At 36.8% G+C, this 23,687-nt stretch overlaps 1 protein-coding gene and 1 long non-coding RNA gene across 6 annotated transcripts; one reads left to right on the top strand and one right to left on the bottom strand.

Moving 5' to 3' along the window:
• Positions 1-416: 416 nt before the first annotated feature.
• LOC120073538 (uncharacterized) lies at positions 417-10,078 on the top strand. Of its 5 annotated transcripts, none has more exons than XR_016528222.1 (12): positions 417-681; positions 790-1,034; positions 1,385-1,647; positions 1,731-1,876; positions 1,970-2,502; positions 5,570-5,724; positions 5,813-5,882; positions 5,983-6,059; positions 7,446-8,376; positions 8,445-8,581; positions 8,685-9,255; positions 9,567-10,078. It is a non-coding gene; the product is annotated as an uncharacterized LOC120073538 (long non-coding RNA). The 5 variants fall into 5 exon arrangements; XR_016528224.1 differs by lacking the exon at positions 9,567-10,078 and having other exon boundaries at positions 1,970-2,231; positions 2,387-2,502; positions 8,685-9,427; XR_016528225.1 differs by lacking the exon at positions 9,567-10,078 and having other exon boundaries at positions 1,540-1,647; positions 8,685-9,427.
• Positions 10,079-21,189: 11,111 nt separating this feature from the next.
• LOC120073960 (pentatricopeptide repeat-containing protein At5g42450, mitochondrial-like) lies at positions 21,190-23,506 on the bottom strand. The gene has a single exon (XM_039026887.2). The coding sequence runs from the start codon at positions 22,851-22,853 to the stop codon at positions 21,303-21,305; it is 1,551 nt and encodes a 516-aa protein (XP_038882815.2). The 5' UTR covers positions 22,854-23,506; the 3' UTR covers positions 21,190-21,302.
• Positions 23,507-23,687: the final 181 nt, after the last annotated feature.

Below are 23,687 nucleotides of genomic sequence, written 5' to 3'. Positions count from 1 at the left end.
AGCTAAGGTTTACAATATCAAAGTTTCAATTTTTTGAAAATTTCAATTAAAGTACCGATAACATGTTAGATGCCGATGGATATTTGTGAAAAAAATTATGAAAACAAAAAAGTTAAAAAATTATTTAAATTAATAAACATTTTTTTTTAATTTTTAAACAAATTAATGTGTTTACATTAGTGACATTCTACTACTTATTTGTCTGTTTCATGAATTTTTTACGATATAATAAAAATATCAATTCATTTCTTATAATATTACCAAATCTACAAAAATGTCAATTTACAGATGAAAATTTAATACCATTATTAAATCTCAGAAAAAAGAGGATTAAAAATTTCAGAAATTAAATGGTTGTAATTAATAATTTTCAAGAAAGCTGCCTCCTTTTTCCTTCCTTTTTGGGAAGAAAAATCAAAGGAAAAAAAAAAGAAAAAAAAAAAAAAGGCATGGAAGCTTTTGGGAAATAAATTCCACCAATTGCAATTGCAGGCTCCGGCCGTGCCCCAGAAACTTTGGAAATTCTTTCCGGAGTGGGGCCCCACCTTTGATCGAATTCAAATTTACGATTCCAACGGCTACTTTCTCCTATATGAAAATATTGTAGTGGACAGTGGCCGTTGAAACACAAACAAAAAATCGAGCACAACAAGGATTCTCTCAATCGAATCTTCAATTAAGGTTTTCTTCTGTTTTTTTCCCCTAGTGTCTGTTTTTCGTCTCTGAATTTATCAGCGGGGAGAGAGTCCTGTGTATTCTAATTCGCGATCCCGTTTTGTTTTACTATAGGTGGTGTGGTGGTGGTGATTTTTTTTCTTCTTTTGCTAATTGTTGAAATTGAGGAAGAAAATGGTGCCATTGACGCCTGATCAGTCGAAGAAATCGGGAGTTGGGGTTACGCCATCTCCAGCTCCGTTTCCGACTCCTCGTCCCGAACCGCGATGAACTGATTCGGGAGGATCTAATTCCAATTCTAACCATCATCAGCAGAATATGGATAAAGAAGTTATTGTGCGGGTTGTGTTGAGATGCAGGTGAGATTTATTGCTTTAAAAAAACTTGTTAGAGTGTTAGAAGTAGATCCTCTGTCGGTTTCTTTTCATATTCTCCACTTCCATTAGATTCATTAGGTTAAAGAAAGATCTCTAGGGTTTAATTTTTTCCACATGAAATGCTTTTGAGAAGTATATTCAGAGCATCAAGGTTGAGAAATTCTCTCTCACTTGAAAGCTCTCATGTTTGTTTGGATTGTTCCTGCGCAAAAATTCCCGAGCAATGTGTCCTTTGATGTCTGTATTGATTTTAAAACCTAGCTTGGTGGATTTCAGAAGTATCGACCACTTATTTATTCGAGTTTCTGACCATGGTATTTTTGATGATTCAGAGAACTGAAGTGGTGATGATGACTTGCTTGTGTATTTGCCTCTTCAGAATCTGATTAATTCTTTGAAAGTGTTGACTGTTGACTATGTGGATTTCTGTAAATGGAACCTATTATATTGTATTTACAATGGTAGGCCATTAAATGATGATGAACAGCGGTCGAACGTTCCACAAGTGATGTCCTGTAATGAAATAAGAAGAGAAGTGAGCGTCTTCCAAAGTGTAGCCAATAAGCAAGTCGATAGAATCTTCTCATTTGACAAGGTAAGTTTCTGAAACATTAACTTAGTTGATTTTGTGATAATGGATAGATTTGGTTATTTTAGCTGACTATGAATAGTTGTCAGGTGTTTGGCACAGCAAAGATCAATTTATAACAAGCTATTCCCCTATTGTTAATGAAGTCCTTGAAGGCTTCAACTGCACCGTCTTTTCATTATGGGCAAAGAGGCACGGGTAAAACATATACGATGGAAGGTGGGATGAAAATAAGGTATAGATAGTCAAACAAGAACCTTGTATTTTATTTCCTTAAGTTAATTTATTCTGTGTTTTTGACATGTATTTCACCATGACGAACAAACAGGGTAAGGATCTGCCTGCTGAGGCTGGTGTTATTCCACAAGCCGTTCGTCTAATTTTCGATACACTTGAAAAGCAAAATGCAGACTATAGCATGAAAGTGACATTCTTGGAGCTCTAAAATGAAGAAATTACTGATTTGTTGGCTCGGGATGATCAATCACGATCTGCAGAAGAAAAGCAAAAGAAACCTATTTCCTTGATGGAGGATGGAAAGGGCGCAGTGGTTGTAAGGGGCCTTGAAGAAGAAGCAGTTTACAGTTTAGGTGAGATATATACTCGTTTGGAACGAGGATCTGCCAAAAGGCGTACAGCAGACAGACACCTTGTTAAACAAGCGTGTCATGTTGGTAAAAAGATTTGGATTATTGAAAAAAATGTAAACCTCACATGTTTTGTTCAATATGTTCTATAACTGCAGCCGCTCTCATTCTATCTTTTCCATCCGTTGGTGATGAGGAACTGATCAAATGTGGAAAGCTTAATCTTGTTGATTTAGCCGGATCAGAGAATATATCTCGCTCAGGTGCACGAGAGGTAAACATTTGTTTCCATGCATAAAACAAATTTGTAAGTCCGATCTAGACAGTCAATTATATTTCCAGTCAATTATAGGATCTGTTGATTAAGTTTATAGATAGAGGTGACTCATATGATTACAAAATGAAGATTAACTAGCCATTTTTCAGTGGGAAGCGTGACATCGATACATTCCTCGATTGGATCAAGAACACTGAGAATTTTTTCAATTATATGAATACGCTGGATCACAAAAAGGTACGTTTGGTAGTCTTCAAGTTGAAAGGGGAAGCTTCCACTTGGTGGGATCAATTGGAGATCAATCGGCAATGGCAAGGCAAGAAGCCATTCGCACATGGGAAAAAATGAAGCAGTTGATGAAACAGAGGTTTCTTCCTCCCAATTATGAGCAGAATCTTTACGATCAATAACAAAACTGTAAACAAGGTCCTCGACATGTGGCAGATTATGTGGAAGAATTCCACTGATTTGGAGCAAGAACAAATTTGGTGGAAAATGAACATCTAATTACAAGATTTATTGGCAGCTTATGGGTGGACATCAAAGAGAAGGTAAAATTACAACATTTTCATTTTTTGGATGATGCACTTTGTTATGCTGAAACAATAGAGGAGTTGAATGATTTACGCTCCAAGAAAACTTCAAGAAAAGCTCCTTGGGATGCTTCTATAAGTAGAAGTGCAAATAGTACCTTGGACCATCCTACACCAATTTCATCCAAAGAAAAGGATAAAGAAAAGCAAGAAGAGGTTCGTGAGAAGGAAACAAAGGCTGTTTACAAGCAGAAAGTTCAAAATCCTTATAACTGGCCTACATTGGGAAAATGTCTGTGGTGTGGCCAAGTGAGGCACTTGTCTAATGAGTGTCCCCAACAAAAAACAGCAGCATATATAGATGAAGAAGATGATTTGTTGGCTGGATGTAGTGAAGATAATGAGGAAGAAGCCAATTATATTGACACGGATGAAGGTGATAGGGTGTCTTGTGTTCTTCAAATGGTGCCGATTGCTCCCAAAAGAGATTTTAATCCTCAAATACATTGCAAAACTTTTGTTAAAGAGAGAGAGAAATATTGGGTCTTGTAATTGTTGAAAAGACAAAAAATACAAAAAAACAACGAAGACATTCAGCACCATATTGACTTGGTTCCAGGTGCTACAATCTCTCATCTTTCTCACTATAGGATGAGTATTAGGGAGTATGAGATCCTCCACCAACGTATTGAAGAATTATTGAAAAGAAGGCACATTCAGCCAAACCTTACCACACGTGTAGTACTAACTTTACTTACCCCTAACAAAATGGTAGTTGGAGGATGTACGTTGATAGTAACTATCAACCGGATTATAGTGAAGTATAGCTTCCCAATCCCTAGAATATGTGATTTACTTCATCAATTTGGAGGAGCCTTATTTTTTTTCAAAAGAGGCCTTGAAGAGTGAATACCATCATATTCGAATAAGGTCGAGGGATGAGTGGAAGACTGCATTTAAGCCCTACTTCTCATTCGCAAACCGATGACCAAACCAAATTACCACATTGAGTTACCTTATGACATACATATTAATCCAATAATCAATGTTGCCAATCTTAAACCTTATTTTCTCCCCCGATGACTATCAGTTGGCATCCTAATTGTCATCCTAATTGTCATTCGCAAACCGATGACCAAACCAAATTACCACATTGAGTTACCTTATGACATACATATCAATCCAATAATCAATGTTGCCAATCTTAAACCTTATTTTCTCCCCCGATGACTATCAGTTGGTATCCTAATTGTCATCCGCAAGGTTGAGTCCGAATTTTAGGAGGATGGAATATGGTGTATTGAGAAACATTTGTAAGCAAGTTAGAATAAGAGTCAGTTTAAAATAGTTAGTTACATGTTAATTAGCTGTTATTCAGCACATATGTAAACATTTTCCCTATAAATAAAGTACCTCTCACTTATTTGAGGAGAGATTCAAGTTGATTAAAAAAAACTAGAGTTTGATTTACACCACTACTCGTATCAAATTGTTGCCGCTTATGAATTTTGAGGGGCTTAGCAAGTAAGTATGTCATGGCTAGAGAGGGGAGAGGGAGAATTAATGTGTTTGTGAGAAACGGAGATGTCGTGGTTGAGCTTACAGTGTCTGAATTTCCAACATAAAAAAACGAGTAGAATTAAATTAAACAACAGATGTATTTGGCATATGGATTAAATTAAACTACTATGACCAACTTAAATTTGGTGTGTGAATTTGCTTTAATCTCAAAGGATGAAAACCATGCACAAAACAATTAAAACCCCATCAACAAGTCTACTTCTCAATGTCAACAGCTTTAGTAAAAAAAAAAATAAATAAATAAATAAGAGGAAAACAATCCATTAGCAAATGGTGATAGAGTTGAAAATTTTAAAAGGGAAAGATGAAGCTAACAAAACATTTTGAGCTAGATTAAGAAAACCACGGTGGAATTGAAAAGGACTGGGTGGAGCAAAATTTTTTTCATCCAAAAATGGAGGAAGAGTTGATGGAAGAACGGGAGAGGATGATGAAAAGGGAGGTTGAGAGTAGGGGTGAGAGCATGATAGACCAAAAAACTGAGTCGACCGATTTCGGTTGAAAAATTACAAATCGGAAAGTTAAAGAAAAAGTTTAAAGAATTAAACCGACCAAACTGACTGACCGACCTTGACTCCTCAATAATCGATTTGGTGGCAGTTTGGTCAAAAAATCAACTCTGGTCGATCGATGCTCACCCTTAGTTGAGGGATAAGAGGAGAGAGAGGTATGAGAAACTATTTTTTTACTTTTTTTAATTTAAAAACATCTTTTTTCAGTATTTAATAATAATATATCATTAAGGTAGAAAATAACAAGAGGGACCATTTAAACCTATTATTGAAAAGAGAGGGACTAAATTGACCAAATTGAAATTTACCAATTGCCTATTTTTTAAAAATCAGGGATTAAAAAGTATTTTTCTTCCCTATTATTTATTATTACTGTTATTTTGCAAGTATTATTATTACTATTAACAATTTTCTGGCTCATGGCAAAATTTTATGCAGGGATAGTAAGCTTACTAGGCTGTTGAGAGATTCTTTGGAAGGGAAGACAAACTTTTGTCATTACCACAATTTCTCCTTCTGCAAATTGTTTAGAAGAGACTCTTAGTACTCTAGACTATGCCCATCGTGCAAAACATATCAAGAACAAACCTGAGGTTTTACTCCTACGAACCTCCTAAAAACCTGTTCATCCTCTTAATTTGTATTATTTTCCCAAATGCTGACAATGAAGTTCAATGACAGGCAAACCAGAAAATATCTAAAGCTGTGCTACTAAAGAATTTGTATCCAGAAATAGAGAGGATGAAAGAAGGTTGGATTGAATTCCTGTTCAACATATTGAGATTGACATCTGTGTTAACAATAGAAGAGCAAATATCCCTTTTGTTTAAAATATGTGAAAACTGTTGCAGATATTAAAGCTGCAAGGGACAAGAATGGTGTTTATATCCCACGTGAGAGATATGCTCGAGATGAAGCTGAAAAGAAGGTCGGTCGGTTTTTGTTAAAAAGAATAACATGCCTGGAACTTTTTCTTTCTTTTGAAATTTTGTCTCTCTCAAGACATCAGCTTTCAAAATTTTATAAGTGGCCTAAGAGAATTATGTGGAGTTTGAAAGGCAGTATCTTCTACCCACATATTTTTGCTGCTTAATAATTGGGGTTATTGGGGAAAATGGCCTATTGGAGATTTTTTTTTTTTTTTTTTTGGAAAAAATGATCATTTTTAAAAAGAATGTATTTTTGACCCCTTATAAGTAGGGAAAAAACCATTATACTTCTTTTTTAGGAAAAAAATTCAAAACCCCAACCCCTCTCTCCATAACCGCTTTCTTGTAACCCTTCAAATTCCTTTCAAAACTTTTCTTCAATATTTCGGTTCATCATGTTCAACCTCATCGGTTCATCTTTATCAAGCAAGTATTTATGCACATTTTAGGAGGGTTTTGGTTTTGGATTTTTTGGCATCTTGATTTTATTAGTTTTTATGGGGTTTCATATTTTTTTAGATTTCTTTGTTTAAAAACATTCATTTTAGAATGATTTTAAGGCCTATAGATAGTATATGAGTTGATTTGTACATTAGAAACATTTTTTTCTTTAAACTTCGATATTCGAACTTTTGAGCATCTTCAATTCGATGACTGGGAAGGGGGCCAAGAAGCAATTTATTTCCCAAGCAAGCGACTGGGTGGGGGAAATTGTGACCGGGAAGGGGGACAGACCAGGCGAGATGGGGCGGGATCGGGCTAGTTGGAGAGAGAGATTGATCGGGAAGGGGCTTGACCGGGAAGGGGGGTCGAATCGGGAAGGAACGGTCGGGTATGGGTTTGGCCCTGTCCCGAGAACGATGGGGTATGGGGTGGGGCGACTTGGGAAACGGGGCGGGATTCAGCAAGAAGGGGGAGGGACGATCAGGCTAGTTTATGGCCCGGTCTCGGGACTGGTCGGGTATGGGGTTAGGTGACTTGGGAAACAGGGTGGGATCGGATGAGAAGGGGGAGGGACGACCAGACTAGTTTGTGGCCTAGTCTCAGGACTGGCTGGGTATGGGGCTGGGCGACTTGGGAAATGGTGTCGGATCGGGCAAGAAGGGGTGAAGAGGCGAGCGAGGGACCGCTTCTGGTTTTTGGCCCGGTCCCAGGCTCGGTTGGGTATGGGACAGGGCAAAAAATTAGTAGCTTATTTTTTTGGACTGGGAAGGGATCGGACCGAGCAATCTTCAAACCTAGCTACCGGTTTTTGGCTCAGTCAGGTATTGGGCCGGCCAACAACTAGTAGCTTATTATTATTATTATTATTTGAAATTTTGAATATTTTGACGCATTGTTGTATTGTGTTGACTTCTAATTTATCTATTTGATGAAAAATATAGGTTATAATGGAACGAGAAATGAAGGTTCATCCTAATGATCATTTTCAGCATTTTCATGTTGTTCTCATATAGGAAAGACTATTCCTAAAATTAAGAAAAAACTATCTCCCACACAATTAGTCATGTTTAGACTTATGTTTGGTCCTCTCCTTGATACAAACACCATCTTCAATGGACCATTTATACATTATATTTTTCTTCAAGAGGTAAAGGAACTTATGAGAGCATATTAGTTTTAATTGACCTTATAATGGAACGAGAAATGAAAGTTCATCATAATGATCATTTTCTTGGAGCCTTTTCATGTTGTTCTCATATAGGAAAGATTATTCCTAAAATTAAGAAAAAATAAACATGGCTAATTGTGTGGGAGATAAACATGTTTGGTCCTCTCCTTGATACAAACATCATCTTCAATGGACCACTTATACATTATATTTTTCTTCAAGAGGCAGAGGAACTTATGAGAGATATTATTAGTTTTAATCTTATGGGGAATAAGGTATCACTCAACCAAATAGAGTTTGACTTTATTACAGGACTAAAACATCAAACTAGAATTGTGAGGGGAGAAAATTCTTTTGTTATAGAGCTAAGTATCTAAATGACAATGAAGGTATGAAGGCATATGAGTTGGACTCTATTTTTCCAACACTTGAGTTTGAAAACGATGTTGATGTAGTGAAAATTGCATTATTTTATTTTATTGAGTTTGCTTTGATGGATAGAGAGAGGAAAAAACAAATGGATTTTAAAAATTTAGCTATCATAGATAACTGAAACAGATTTTGTAATGAGGATTGGAGCAAGAAATTTTTTGGAAATACAATCAAACGATTTAAACAAGATTGAAAGAGCACTGGCGTATAAGGGCAATGCAGATGGAAAACAACAGACGTACAGTCTTTACGAGTTTCCCCATGCTTTTTAGGTAAATTAATTTGATTTAATGAATATTCATTAAATCACACCACTAATACACACTTACATTTCATATAGGTATGGGCATACGAAACGATTTCATCATTATTCGGTCGCGTTGCAAACAGATTGAATGACAATGCGATATGACGCATTTTAAGATGATCATGCTCATATTCTCCTCCATATGGAGTTATTAGAGACGAAGTCTTCGGGTTAGATACATTATGTTCCTTTTTTCTATTTTTGAGTTAGATTTTTTTTTCCCATGATTATAGCTTCTTAGTTTTATTTATTCATGATTACAATCTTTTGTAGGTAAGGATCACATTGGAACTCGTTCCATTTGAGGAAAAGATTCAGTTTATGAATCGTGTTATGGAGCTACCCATCCTTCCAATTGCACCACCTGCACCCCACCTCTACCCACAAATGATGACGATGTTGCTGGACCTTCAAACACTAAGAGGTTGATCACAGTGATAGTCAATGAAGGCATCATAGGAAGATCAAGAAGAAGTGGAAGTAGTATTGCAAATTGATTAAGTTAATCAAAGATTTTGATTGTCGCATGGAAAGTTTGGAACGTGACCTAAAGAGCATTAAAAAGTACTTGCGATGATTATCGAAGATAAGGATATACCATTATCATCCTTGTTGTTTGTTCTCTTCATACGTAATTTATCCTATCATCCTATGCATGATACCTATGCACGTAGGGAAAGGACGTTGATTACACTAAAGGTGGGGATCATGGAGGTACGAGTGTTCATGCTATGATAAATGATGGTGATAGGGACGATCATTCTCAGGGACGATCATTCAACCTGTGGTTCTAGGTGACGATGTTATAGATGAAAGGTCGGGCATTGATGGGCGGAAGGACGAGGTATGACCTCGTTGAGAAGTTAATGATCAAAATTATTGATGTAATATTGTTGTTGAAAAGTTAGGATATATTGTCATGATCCTTATTGTCTGTTCTTATCATCGTTGTTTTTCTATTTAGTATGTAGGTAAATTTATTGTTGTAATTCTAAATAATAATTGAAATTTTATTATTTCTTTGATCGTATAACACTATTATTGACATAGAAGTGTAGCCGTCATCTATAAGTTCACAAGATTTTATTAATTGTGTAGGTTGATCGAATAACACTATTCTTATTAATAATAGTGTAACCATTATTTATTGTGTAGGTTGTTGATATAAGTTCACAAGACATGGAAAATCTAAATGTAATAGAAGGTCGCGGTAGCCGAATGAGGAAAATTTCTTGGAAATTAACTACACCATGGAAAGACACAAGGAAGTATGGGAAGAGACAAAAAAATGTAACAGAAGTACAATCCACTCATTGACATACCTGAAGATTTGAATATTAAATTTCAGAAGTGGATGGACATCGTAGACCTTGTTGTGATGGTACAAAGGAATGCATATGCTCAAATGGATAAAAAATAGTTTAATAGTCTGTTAACACCATTCGAATGGATGAATGACAAGGTATATAACCTTTAATGAAGATTGTCATGTGTGATAGGTGTTCCTATTTAATTAAACACTCAACATTGTCATGCAGGTAATACACATTATTTATGTTCATAAAAACGAAACTGCAAGCCCAACCGGACTTATGTTGTCGAAAATTTGCCATAGTTGACATTGTAGTAACGATACGTTATATATATTATTCCATAGGTTCATGTAATCAACATTGTCTAATTTTCTCATTGCTTTAAAATTTTCTAAGATGCGATCGACATAGAACATATTAAAGTACGTCAATGGGGTAAACACACTGACCACGATATACCTTGGAGTAATGTCGATGTTGTTTACATACCTTTCAACCTCTCTGGGATGCACTGGATGCTTGTTTGTGCGGACTTCCAGGTCAGAGAATTAATCGTGTTCGATTCATTGATTGGATTACATTTGAATACAAACTTGGAACGTGAAATGAGATCAGTGTGTGAAAACTTTCCCGGTTTACTCCTTGCTGGTGCGATAATGGAGCCTCATAATCTTCTAGTAGATTGATGGACTCTACGTTGAGATGCTTTCGTGCCTCAACAACATGAGAATGGTGACTGTATATTCACATATAAATTTTTCGAATATGATGTAACCGAGTCCAAAATGGACACCTTAATACAAGATAAAATGATATATTTTCATAGACAATATGTCATTCAGATTTGGGCGAATAAAGCATTATTTTAGAGGTTCGTAGACTTTTTTGTAATTAATAGTTGAAGTAATGAATGAAAATTTATAGTTGACTTAAATTGTTTTTGTAGTTAATGGTAAGGATATATCAGAAAATCATCAAAGTATACAAGACGAATTCCCGGTTGAGCTCATGCAAATAGGCATTAATTCCCAGTCGGGATCATGTAAAAAATAATAAAATAATACTAGCCCATGCAAATAGGCGTCAATTCCCAGTCAGGCTCATGCAAATAATCATAAAATAATACCAATTCCCGGTCGGGCCCATGCAAATAGGTGCCAATTTCCGATTGAGCTCATGCAAATAGGCGCCAATTGTCGACTGTACTCATGCAAAAAATCATAAAATAATACTAATTTCCAGCCAAGCCCATGCAAATAGGCACCAATTCCCGGCCAGGCTCATGCAAAAAATCATAAAATAATACCAATTCCCGATCGGGCCCATGCAAATAGGCACCAATTCCCAACTGGGCTCATGTAAAAAATCATAAAATAATATCAATTCCTGGCCCACCGTTCATGCAAGAAATCATACAAAAATCATCCAAATGCATAAAAATCCATAAAGATGTGCAACACAATTAGTAATACAAAATCCATATATCACTCGACAGTATTGAAAGGTTGATTGCATGTTGTTTTATTGTGACCCTTTTGCCTACATCTAGAACACCTGTGGACTTGTCGAAATTCATCTGCAAAAGGAAATCTCGTTGTTCATGGGCGACCTACTCTTGAAACTCTTTTTGGAGGCAATGTTTTCACATCAATGATTTTCGATGATTGCTTCCACTCCGAAAAGTGACCAACTGGTCGTATAGGTTCAACATACGTAGTTAACACTAATTCAACAGAGTATACCTAGGGTTGGCAATGGGGCCGGGCCGGGGCGGGAGGGCTTCCCCCGTCCTCTACCTCGTAGGGGAAATTGTCTCCCATCCCCACCCCCGTCCCTGCCATTTGAAGGCAGGGACGGGAGCGGGGATTCCCCGTCAGGGAAACAGGGTCCCCGTAGAGCCCCATTCGTGGCAGACTTCAACGGAGGGGAGGGATGGGCGAGAGGGGAGGGATGAGCGAGAGGAGAGCGCGAGGGGAGGATGAGTGAGAGCTCAAGGGAAGGAGGAGCGAAAGAGAGAGCGTGAGGGCAAGAGCGAGAGAACGAAGAGGCAGAGAGCGAGAGGGAAGGGATGTTTTGTTGTAGATTTCAGAGAGCGAGAGGGGACTGGGGAAGGGATAAAAATATATATATATTCGGGGTTGGAGATTAATCGGGGTCGGGGTCAGGGTCGAGGTCGGGGTGGGGATACTGTCCCCATCCCCACCCCATCCCCAGACGGGGCCCCGAATAAATTTTTCGGTTTGACCCTATCCCTAGTCAAACTGGGGAATCCCCGCCCCGATAGGGTGGGGACCCGTCCCGTCGAGTTTTTTTGCCAACCCTAAGTATACCCATGAACAAAGAGAGATAGGATCAATATTCCGAACCCTAAATGCAATAATCGCGTGTGAACAAGAGATTTCATAATAATCAAACTTATGACAAATGCATGTTCTTGCGTGAATATTTACATGACCTCCTAAACCTCCATCTATCACCTCGAACTCATATTGGTCAATTGGCCTAACTTTATGTCTGCTTGCTTTGTCTGCCGCATCACGAATAATTGCCATTGCATAATTCGACAGTCTTGACATACTATTTGATGTATCCTTTCGATGTCTGTAATACAAGTCCTGTAGCCAACCTCTAATATGGTTTAGAAATGACGTGGTTGGTAACTGTCGTGCATCTTTTGACACTCCATTTATGCACTCTGTGAGGTTTGTCATGATTTGATTGTACTTTCTGTTACATTGGTACACCCTAGCCCACCGCTCAAGATCAATATCTTCTAAGTATTTGCGTGGACCTGATACCCTTGCCCAATGGTAGTTGAATACAGACTCACAACTTGCCTTGGCTACTTTGTCGAAAATGTTCTTAAAATTAGTTAACTTTCACCATGAAATGCCTGAATTTGCCTTTTTTATCTTGGGTGTCTATCATATGATAACCAAATCATGAACTCCACTAGATATACCAAACGCGACGGGGTATATTTGATTATTTCCATCGACCCTAGTCACAAGCAGGAGTTTACCACTGTACTTACCCATTAAATGTGTTCCATCTACAATTAAAACAGGGCGAATGTAGTTCAGAAACCCCCTAATGGAAGCACTAAGAGCCATGAAGACGTGCTTGAAATATTTATCTTCCTATAGATCATATCAACTTCTTGTAGGATTCTTCTTCCCTTGCCCTCTATATCTTGTTGTAACTTAAACTCACATCATACTCTTGTTTTATATCCTTCACAATGTCCTTCGGTCTATATGAATGACTAATGTCTTCAAACTTCAACGAAGTTAATTGTCTGATAACCCAACTAGAAGCTTGTCTATGATCGTTAGTCAATATTTCATTTCTACATGTGTTGATTGTCATGCTTATAGATCTTAAATATTTCACAATTTTTCAATTTAACGGCTCGAAGTCTCCATTTGCATTCTTCAACTAAGCATATAACTTTGTATAATGTTGTGTTTGACTTCTTCACCCTAAACTGAAAGTTACCTCTAATTGCTAACATAGATAACCACATCTTTAAATCCTTCTTAGATATAAATATGTCACCAACTTGCAAATTTTCAGAAGAATATGACTGACCTGGCATGACGATTGTGCTACTAGATGGATGTGATAAGTCACGACCCCTTGCATGTGACGACCCTCCATAAACTTTGATTGTTCGTTCTTCTCCATGCAATGTATGGTGGGTATTAATCTTGGGTTCCTCTCCATCATCCTTCTCCCTCTAAGACCAATAATTGAAATATTGACCTTGGTCTACATCATCCTCTAAGTTATGCGTTTCCAAATTACTAGGCGACGAAGTAAGTAATGGGTTAAAATATGTGGGGGAAAATTGACTATTCGACTCCATCTTGCAATGTACTGACCTAGATGTTGAATGGATTTCTTCTGTTCGTCGAATATGTGAATTTTTTGGATAAAATCCTTGATTACTTGAACACTTTTGAAGCATGGATACGTAAAGAGGTATTATTGAGACCTCTTCCCATGTGAGGAATGTGTGTAGATCTTCATCATTCTGAATTACAAATTCAGGGGCCTTGGATCTCAATTGAAGTATACATCTTATAACAAGATTATACTCATCTGACATTATACCACTTATCCTATAAACTTTAGTCATAAATTCATTATAGATCGTGCCGACCTCAATGTCACACCCCCGCAACTCTCTTCCATTATAATCCTTTTCCCTTTCATTCCAAATGCCATCAAAACAAATCCAAACACGAGGTATTTTCTACAATTTATAACAAAAATGTATTAATGTAATGTAGTTAAAGAAAAAGTAAAATAAAAAAAGCCCGATCTTCCACCGAGTCGGGTACAACATCGAGCCAAAAAATAGAATGTTTAGTTTTTGTACGCCCGGTCGGGCTAGGGTTAACTCTATCGGGCCCCGGACCAGCCCCAAACCGGTTCCTATCCCATACTCTGGAAGATCGAGTCAATTAATTAATTTCATGCTCGGTGAAACCCGAACGAGAATCAAACTTGTTCCAACAATTATTTTGTACCTGGTGAAGCCCGACCGAGTAATTTCAACTCATTTGCTTTCTAAGCGGTGAAGCCCGACCGGGTATCTTAAAAAAAATTACTATATTTTTTTCATTTTTTTTAAATTTATAAATATCAAATGCAAAACATTATAAAAAGAAAAGAAACAATCAACAAAGCAAGCATAAATCAAACTCTAAAAAGGTCGTTTATTTTTGTCAATTTTTTCAGAAATTATCGAACCAGTGAATACATACAAAATGAAATACATACCTTCTTATGGAGTATACAAAATTACAACTTCGTGAAATATAAGTTTTGGACTTGACAAATTTCGTTATGGAATAGTTTGGTGAAGAGAACTTTTTGTGGGGTTGTAAACAAATCAAATTTGGTAGTGAATAATTTTTTTGTGAGAATATGTTTTTGTTAATGGTTTTTGGATAAATTATTTTTTTGTCAATAAGTTTAGGTGGAGAATTTTTTGTGAATTAATTTGGTAGGTTGGTTATTGAAATTGGAAGTGGGAGTTTAATAAGGAGATAAGAGTAATTGGGATTTTGTGTGAATAATTTTTTGTTAATGGTTTTTGGATAATTTTTTTTTTGAATAAATTTAGGTGAAAAATGTGAATTAATTTGGTAGTTTGGTGGTTGAAATTAAAAGTGTGAATTTAATAAGAGACATAAGAGTAATTGTACAACCAATATTTACCATGCTTATATCATTTTCGTCGCCAACAGGGTCAAAAAAGCTTGTTTTTAAAAAATTGGTCAAGAATACAATATCAAACTTTCAATAGGTCATTTTCCCCAATTTTCCTAATAATTGGGTGCATAAGACTTAAAAATTGGTTTAAACCTACAAAATTCAAACAGTAATTTTATATCCTTGAGATTCATGATATCAAATCCACAAGAAAAATCTGAGAGGATTGAACAACTTGAAAATGATCTCAACCTTAGCAAGAAGGTCAGTTTTGCTCAAACATTTTAGTTGTATTCTTTTTCATCAACACTGTTTGTTTATAAAACTGAAAGGTTGGCTTCTCGCACAGCAAGTTGAAAGCTTCCGAGAGCTTTATCTGAATGAACAAAAAATGAAACTGGACATGGAACACGAGCTCAAGGATTTTGGTGTGAATGTACTGAAATATTGCTCCTCTTATGTACATGTATCTACATAGAATGTCCTGAAATATTGCTTCTCTTCTCTACATGCTTGTTTGTTCAGATAAATTTAGAAAAGCGAAACAAGGCATTGTCTGAACTGCAAGATGAACATGGGTTAGCCATTGCAGCCTTGAAAGAAAAGGAGCCCATCATTTCTCAGCTGAAAACCTAAGGTTTGTCTCTCAGTTATAAGAATTTCAAAGATTGTGATTTATTTAAATAATCTGATTACTTTGGAACAAACAGAAAATTCCTTACTTCAACGTGCAAGCGCATGGATTTGCAGAATGCCTATGAGGATCTAAGTTTATTATTTGATAAAATTGGTATGTCCTTTTTCCAAATAATTGAATTCTTGGATTGTAAAATTACCCTATGTAAAGTTATTATTCTTATCATGATAAAGTATATTGAAACTCCAAAGATAGATGAAACAGAAGCAAAAGAATCATTCGACCGTGCAATTATGTTAATTTAAATGTTGTTTTTCTGAAGACTATCACATATTTGTATTATTTTAATTTTGGCCGACGCATTGGTTAATCCAAAAGGCATTATCAGAAATTTGTAAATGTCCTTCATGAGTTCTAAAGGCGATCTTCTCTATATCACTGTCTCGCATTTGGATCTGAGATACCCTGATCAAAGGTCCAACTTTGAATAGATTGTTGCACCACGTAGATCGTCAAGGAGTTCTTCAATCACAAGAATATGGAACTTATTTGCTGTAAACTCTGAATTCTAAATTTTCTAGACAAGTATGTTTAGCCAAAGAATGATATATTAAATATCTAATAAGTAAAAATTCATGTCATTTATAGGAGTTGTAGAGAAAGGAAAAGAAAAACATATTAAATAGGGAAGCTCACTTATTGGTTTGGCTGGAGGCACTAAATATGGGGTGACGTGGCGGTTAATCCTTGAACTCAGGAAGCGCCAGGAAGATTAAAAGAAAGAGGAACTTCGAAAGCTTGGTTTCAACAATCTACATGAGAAAATTTAGTGAAATTGGTGCCATTTGAAAGCTGAGAGAATCTAGTTTTTGATGTTGTCTTGCCGGAGAAATATTGTAAGAGAAGAAGAATAAAAAGTGAGGAATTTGCATAAGAGGCAAAATCTCGAATTAATCAAAGCCCGAGGTGAATATTGGAAGCTCCAGGCCAAATTATAAAAAATTTTTAGCTAAAATTTTGAGGTAAGAAAATTAACTCAATTTTAAACAAGTTTGTAGAAGGAAGTTTATTGAAAAGAGTTCAGACTTTTGAGTTATGAATTTTTGAAGTTGAAATAGAGAATCTGTGCAGAAGCAGACAGCTGCTTGGGAAGAACAAGCAATCAATTCACCGTGAAGAGTGAGAGCGAGATGGGGAGGATGAGGATCTCGCTCAAGATGATAATCTCACTAATTTTGTGATGAGGATCTTGCTCAAGGAGGAAATCTCGCTAGAGATGAGGGCTGAATCTCGCTGGTGAGGAAGCCAAGTTTGTTAGAAGAGGTGAGTATCGCTAGGATGAAAATGTTGCTAAGAAAAGTTTGATCTTGCTCATGAGGATAAATTCACTCATGTTGATCATCTCGCTAGTAATGCTGTCTTTGTTGATGAAAGTTCTATTAGTAAATGAACTATTTGAGGTATTCTGCTAAGAATTCTAAGGAATTTAACCCGAAATTATGTCCTTTCGGGTCAAGAAGAGCTAGGAGAGGCGTATAACCTGTTAAGAGTCCCGACGAGCTGTGAGTGACTATATGATGATTTAATGTTTTAATGATTTAGAAACTATGATTTCTTGGAAGTTATTTCTCATCCTAGTGTTTAAATGAGGTGCCAAGCAACGTATGTTTGAAGCTATTTCTCATGCTAAGTAAAGCATGTTTTCCATGGAAATTGACATGATTAAATATGTTATCTTGTCCAAATACTTTCAGCATGTTTTAGTAACTCCATTTTTATAAAGAACTAGTATGATAAACTAGTATGATGATTTGAGCACTAAGCCTTAGCTTTCAGCTAAATGCTTAGTTATACAATGGATATTGAAGGACAATGAGAAGGTATTCTAAGGATACTGAAGGACAATGAGAAAGTATCCTAGTTAAGTACCTAAGGTATGACAGTACTCAGTTATGAGCACATGCATGTAAGTAATACGACGTCGAGGGATTGAGGAAGGTTATTCTCATGCTAAACTTTATGTGATTCCAAGCAACTTATTTCTATGATTAGAAGCATGATCAACGCGTGATGTTACTAATGTATGAGTTTTCCAAGTATGTTTTCCATGTCTAACGCATGTTAATGGTTTTTACAAGCTAGTTCAACACGATTTAAGCCAATTATTTTACAAAATATGAAGCATGCGTTAGGGTTAAAACTAAGGTTGAGTGAAGCTTGATGTACTATGTTTAAATACCTAAGATTGCCAAAGTACATGCGTTGGTATTCCTAAACACAATGAAAAGGAATACTGAAGGTAAGAAAGGTATCTGAATAAATGTATTTAAGGTGTTGACAGTACATAGAAACCTCCACGTGCACTTAGGTAGTTCTGAAGGAGAGGCCGAAGTATGGGTCTCCTAGGCCATAAACCAACAAAGAGAGGTCGAAGCATGGGTCTCGTGGCCGATAACAAATTTTGAGAGCTAGAGCAATGTATGCTCGTTCTCAACTAAGGAATAATGATGTTTAATGGTGTTTAAGAGTAGTTATCAATACTAATGTTTAGAGGAAGTTGCTTGAGATGCCCATTGGTATATTTAAAGAAATCGACGTAGGAATCACTCCTAGCCATAGTTCAATACGAAGAGATCGAAGTAGAGGTCTCATTTGGTCATGGTTTGGCACTGGGAATTAGAGCGATAAATGTTCATTCTCAGCTAAGATTCAGGTTTCAGATACAATAGTTTTAAAGGTTTTATGTACACGTTTGCTTGGTATATTTTAGTTCCAGTATTATATTTTCGAGCTTTCAGTTTAAGCATGAGATTTATGTTTTATTAAGTCACTCACTGGGCTTCCAGCTCATGTTTTCAAATGTTTTCCTTTCAGGTAGCGGTCAGTTTCCAAAAGACTTTTCTGCTGCTACTCAACCATTCAAAGGAACAAGTTGAAGGAAGCGCATTTGAAGACCTGTATTAGTTAGTACACATGTGTCTGTCTAGAGACTAGTATTCTTGATGGGGTTCACTAAGTTGTAATATCCATGTATAAACAATGTTGTGAAACCCTGTAATATAAATGTGTTAAGTTATGAGTTAATATGTATGTATTCAGGGTTTGAGCAAAATTTAACAGGTAAGATAGGTAGTAAGTGCCAGCAAAAAGGTTGGTAACTGTTGCAGTCATCATTCCATCCAGGTTAGGAGGGTAATCTGGTGCAGGGTGTGACATTTGCCATTGTGGCTTAATTTAGTTTCCTATAGTCAATGCAAAATCATCATTCATAATTTTTCTTCTCGACTAACAACACCAGACTAGAGTATGGGTTGCGGTTAGGCCTAATAATTCCTACTTGCAAACATTTCACTGACTAACTTCTCAATTTCTTCCTTCTGAGCATGACCGTACTTATATGGTCTAATAGGGTTCTGCCTCTCCATTGTGAGTATCCAGCGATCGATGGCTTGTTTGGGAGGAAAAGTTGTAGCAATGTTAAACACATCTTTGCTTTGTTTTAATATTGTTTGAATCATCACTGACAAGTCTTCTTCCTGTTTCTCCTTAGAGTCAGGCACAAGACCCTCCATCTCTTTGTTTATTAAAATTTGAAACTCAATTAAGAACCCCTGTATCTTATTCCTCCTATGTTTTTTATAAAGTTTTCGATGAGATTTCTAACTTTGTTAGGGATGGATCCCTACGTAATATCACCTGAGAACTTTAGAAAAGAAACGACGTCGTTAGCGTTGGCCAATGAACACCCATGAAGCCGATTGTACAAAGCCACTGCATCCCTAATATAATATCCATTTGACCGAAATCAATCGCAAGAAAATCGACCGTTACTACTAATTCTGAAAATTTAAGCTCCACTGATTTGTATATTCCTCTTCCCCGATCTCAGTTCCATTCCCAATAATCACCCCAAATTTCGCGTTTTTCGTACTCGGTAGGTTCAATTCCTCAACAACTTTTTTATGAATAAAATTGTGGTCGCTCTGCAATCGATCAACATAATGACCTTTTTACCTTTCATAGAGCCTCTTAGCTTCAATGTTCCTTTTGTAGAAAATCCAAACATCGATTTCAACACTATTTTGGCATTCTCGGTTACTACAATCTCCGGTTTCTTATTTTCTTCTTCGTCCTTCTCACCCTCTGCTTCTTCCTCATTCGTGATAAACAACATAATTTCCTAATTCTCCTTCATTTTGTAATGGTGCCTCGAGGAGTATTTTTCATTACATAAAAAACATAAGCCCTTGCCAAGTCATTCTTAAAATTTGTTGTCAGACAAGCGCTTCACTGGAGGATCCTTCTTCGCGTAATGCCCTTTCCTCATAATAGAAATTTTCTTCATCCCTACGGTTTCGTTCCCTTTTACCATTGCCTTATCGGTGGTCAACCCACCTTTCTTTATGCTTTGGGTTTCCTTTTTGTCTAGCCCAATAATACCCAAATCGGATAGGGCTAATTTTAGTGCTATGTTTCTATTGTTTACCAATCGGATAGGGTGTTTATACTTACTCTTATTTTATCCTCAAACTCTTTGGTTTTGGGATGAGTCTACCTCATCAATCTTTCTTTTCATCTTGAGATGAGTCCCCTCGTCCCAAATTCCTCGATCTTTTGCGTCGAGCTATTGTCTCTCACTTCTTTGGTAAGCTTCTCGATACTCTTACAGAGACCTAAGATCATATCCTTCATTTCGGAGATCTTTTTCTCATTGGTCTCCATTCTTTCTTTTATTTGCTTTTGAGCCATTGATCTTGTTTACCCTAAGATTGATGGCTCTGATACCAATTCGTTAGGATTTCCTTCCCTGCACTTAGTAAAACCCAACAAAGTATGCAGTAAAACAAAGCAACAAGCTCTGAGAAATTGATATTTAAAGAGATGAATATTCAAAGTCTTACTTACGAGCGAGAAACAGAGCCTTATGGTTTAACACAAATAACAATACCAAAAGAAGGACATAACAAGGATGATAAAGAAAAGAAAAGAAAATAGATAGCAAACCAACACATCTGAGAGAGCTGGTGGTCCTCTCCTCTAAAAGCTACTCTAAGCTTTTACCCAAAATTTTCCTGCCTACACGGATTCCCAAGCCTTCCATTTATAAAAAATTTTGTGGTCCCTCAATGCGTTTTCTCTTCTCTAACTACTTTTGCAGCCAATGTCTTCCATGCAATTCCTTTCTTGCCCTTCCGTTTAGATGTGCATAGGATCAAGGATTTAACAGATTGACCACGTAGCTACAAGCAAGTAGTACTCGTTTAGAGATGATTGTTAGAGCTTGTTTGGCTTTTCCCTATTCCCATGTTAATTCATGGTTGTTTGTCACATTAATCATTGCAAAATAATATTGTCAACAATGTGGCTCGATAATAATTCACTTCTTGAAGTTGGAAAATCAATTTTCTCGATGATTAATGGTTGGATGCTAGTTGGGTTGTACTATTTTTTGCAGATATCATTTTAGAAAAATGAATATGCTACGATGTGATACTATGTGATTGACCTTGTAGCTACAAGCAAGTTTGACCTTCCCATTGTCCGAAGTCAGTTTTTGGTTGTCCATTTTTCAATAAATAAATAAATAGTAGATTACTACACAGGATTACTCAACAAATAGTTATATTTTCTTTTCCTTTCTAGTTGCAATAACTCTCGTCAAACTCTCACAAAATAACATTAAGTTTAACATTAACTTAATTAATAATAGACTGTGAATTATGAATCTGAAAGAAAGTTGAAATCTTCACTTTCTTTCAAGTGCTCAACAAAGAATCTCAAGGCAAAATAAATTTCATCCTTTTGGCGGTGATTCTTATCACTAGTAACAAATATATGAACTTTGCTTCTAACATCAATCCAACTGCAACCTGGAATTCTCTTTAACCCTTTCTCCTTCATTTTCCTTCTTAATATTGATACGTTTTGCCATTTCCCGGCTGCAGAATGCGCATTCGACATCATTACATATGACGAGACATCACCTGGATCCAAGGCCAGGATTTTTTGAGCTGCAAGCTCCCCAAGTTCCACATTTGAGTGAATTTGACAACCGCCAAGCAATGCTTTCCAAAACCCGATCCCTGGATCAAACGGTAGGTCGTGTATAAATTCCTTTGCTCGTCTAAACTGACCCGAACGTGAGAGCAAATCAACCATACAAGCATAATGCTCAGGTTTTAGTAGGTTGGGGTTATTAAGTCTCGCTTGATTGAAGTACGCATAACCTTCATCAACCAAGCCAGCATGATTACAAGCCCATAACAAGCTAAGAAGTGTCACACCATTCGGTTTGCAGCCTGCAAAAATCATTCTTTGATAGAAATCTATAGCTTCCTTTCCCCTACCATTTTGAGCATAACCACAAAGGACAGCATTCCATGAAACTATGTTCCTTTCATCAAGTAATTTATTGAAAACCAACAAACTATCTTCCATACTTCCACATTTTGCATAAAAGCTAATAAGTGAATTGCTAACAAACACGTCAAGCTTGCCCAAGAACTTGACAGCACAGGCATGAAAACTCCTCCCTATCCCAATGGATGCTATATTAGCAGCAGCACATATAGCACAAGGAAAAGTAGATTGAGTAGGCAAAAACCCTTCTCTAAGCATATCAATGAACAAGTGCACAGCATCCTCATTGTGTCCCTTTTGACTAAACCCACCAATCATCGCATTCCACGACACGATGTTTCGCTCGGGCATTTCATCAAACACTCGGAGAGCATCATGAATCCTCTCCATTTTCAAGTACCCAGAGATCAAACTAGTGTAAGAAACCACATTTGGCATCTTGATATCATCAAAAGCTTTTTGAGCTTCCTCAATGACACTCAACTTGACATACAAATGCAAAAGTGCACTACCAACAAACACATTAGAATGAAGGCCTGTTTTTAAGGCACATACATGAAGTTGCTTGCCAATATCAATGTCTCCAAGTGCAGTTGCAGAGTGAATCACAGTTCCAAAAGTGAACTCGTTGGGCCTTAAATTTAACATTAACATTGCAGAAAAGAGATATAATGCCTCTTCGTGTTGGTGTTGCCTTGCGCAACGCCCAATCTCGACGGTTGCTGAAATTACGTTTAAGTGAGGCGTTTTGTCGAACAATTGGTGGGCATTCAATTCACTCCGAGGAAATGGGGCTGCGTTGGATTGAAGAGGTGGAGTACCGACGGCGCCATGGCCATCGGGTTTGAGTTTGATCAATTTTCTACAAGATGAAGTGAAAGATTTTCTCCACATTGAAATGGGTTTCATATGCTGAAAGCGTTTAGGTTGGGTCGGAACTTGAAGATTGGAGATCGGACGGACGAGCTTGAATCGCTTATTTTTCGGCGGCAAGCAAAACAGAGCTAAGGTATATTCTTAAGATTGGATCAATAGATCTAATTCCCATCATCAGCTCAAGAATTCAGAAGTTTGATGGCATCTTTTGACTCCATTAATGGCATTCTATGAATAGTTGTCAGGTATGTTTGGTCCGAAGTCACAGCAAAGAGTCTACGTTTGTTTCTCGGTGTCTGGTATTGATTGCAATTGAGCTTGAATAGGTTGATAATAGGGATTTATCAGAGCCTAGGATCACCCCGGAGCAAGCTGCGAAGTTATGTGATCGAAACCTTGGGGATCGGTGCTGACGGATTTATCTTTGCTATGCCAGGCGTTAATGGTACTGATTATACGATGAGGATATTTAATTCCCACGGTAGTGAACCGGAGGTAATTAATTGTTTTTTTTTTTTCATGAATAATTGTCCGTGGCTGTTATTGTATTTTTCCATCCATAGATGTCCAGTTTTTCTATAGGAAGGGATTCTGCAGGCCCCCTCCGAACGGGACGAGAATTTCTCGGAGGAAAATGAGGAAGGGACTGGGAAAAAAATTCCCTTGTGAACGACGAGGATGGAGAATACATTCCCTATCCCCACCCTGTACCCCCGTCTCTGCCTTCTACATATAAATTTAGTATAGTTATATAATATTATATCATTATTATTATATAAATATTATATTTAAATTTCAAATGTGATTATTTATTGGGAAAAATAATGAATATGTTTAAATTGAATATTTAAATTTAGATTATATACG

This window comes from Benincasa hispida, chromosome 3 (assembly GCF_027475165.1).
Source record: "Benincasa hispida cultivar pf3 chromosome 3, pf3_genome.v1.1, whole genome shotgun sequence".
Lineage (NCBI taxonomy): Eukaryota > Viridiplantae > Streptophyta > Magnoliopsida > Cucurbitales > Cucurbitaceae > Benincasa > Benincasa hispida.
Note: the sequence above shows the minus strand (reverse complement) of the source record. Positions and strands in the feature narration are given on the sequence as shown.

Coding starts and splice junctions, on each gene's coding strand:
- LOC120073960 (XM_039026887.2), bottom strand. CDS start 22,853: ATGAAACCCATTTCAATGTGGAGAAAATCTTTCACTTCATCTTGTAGA.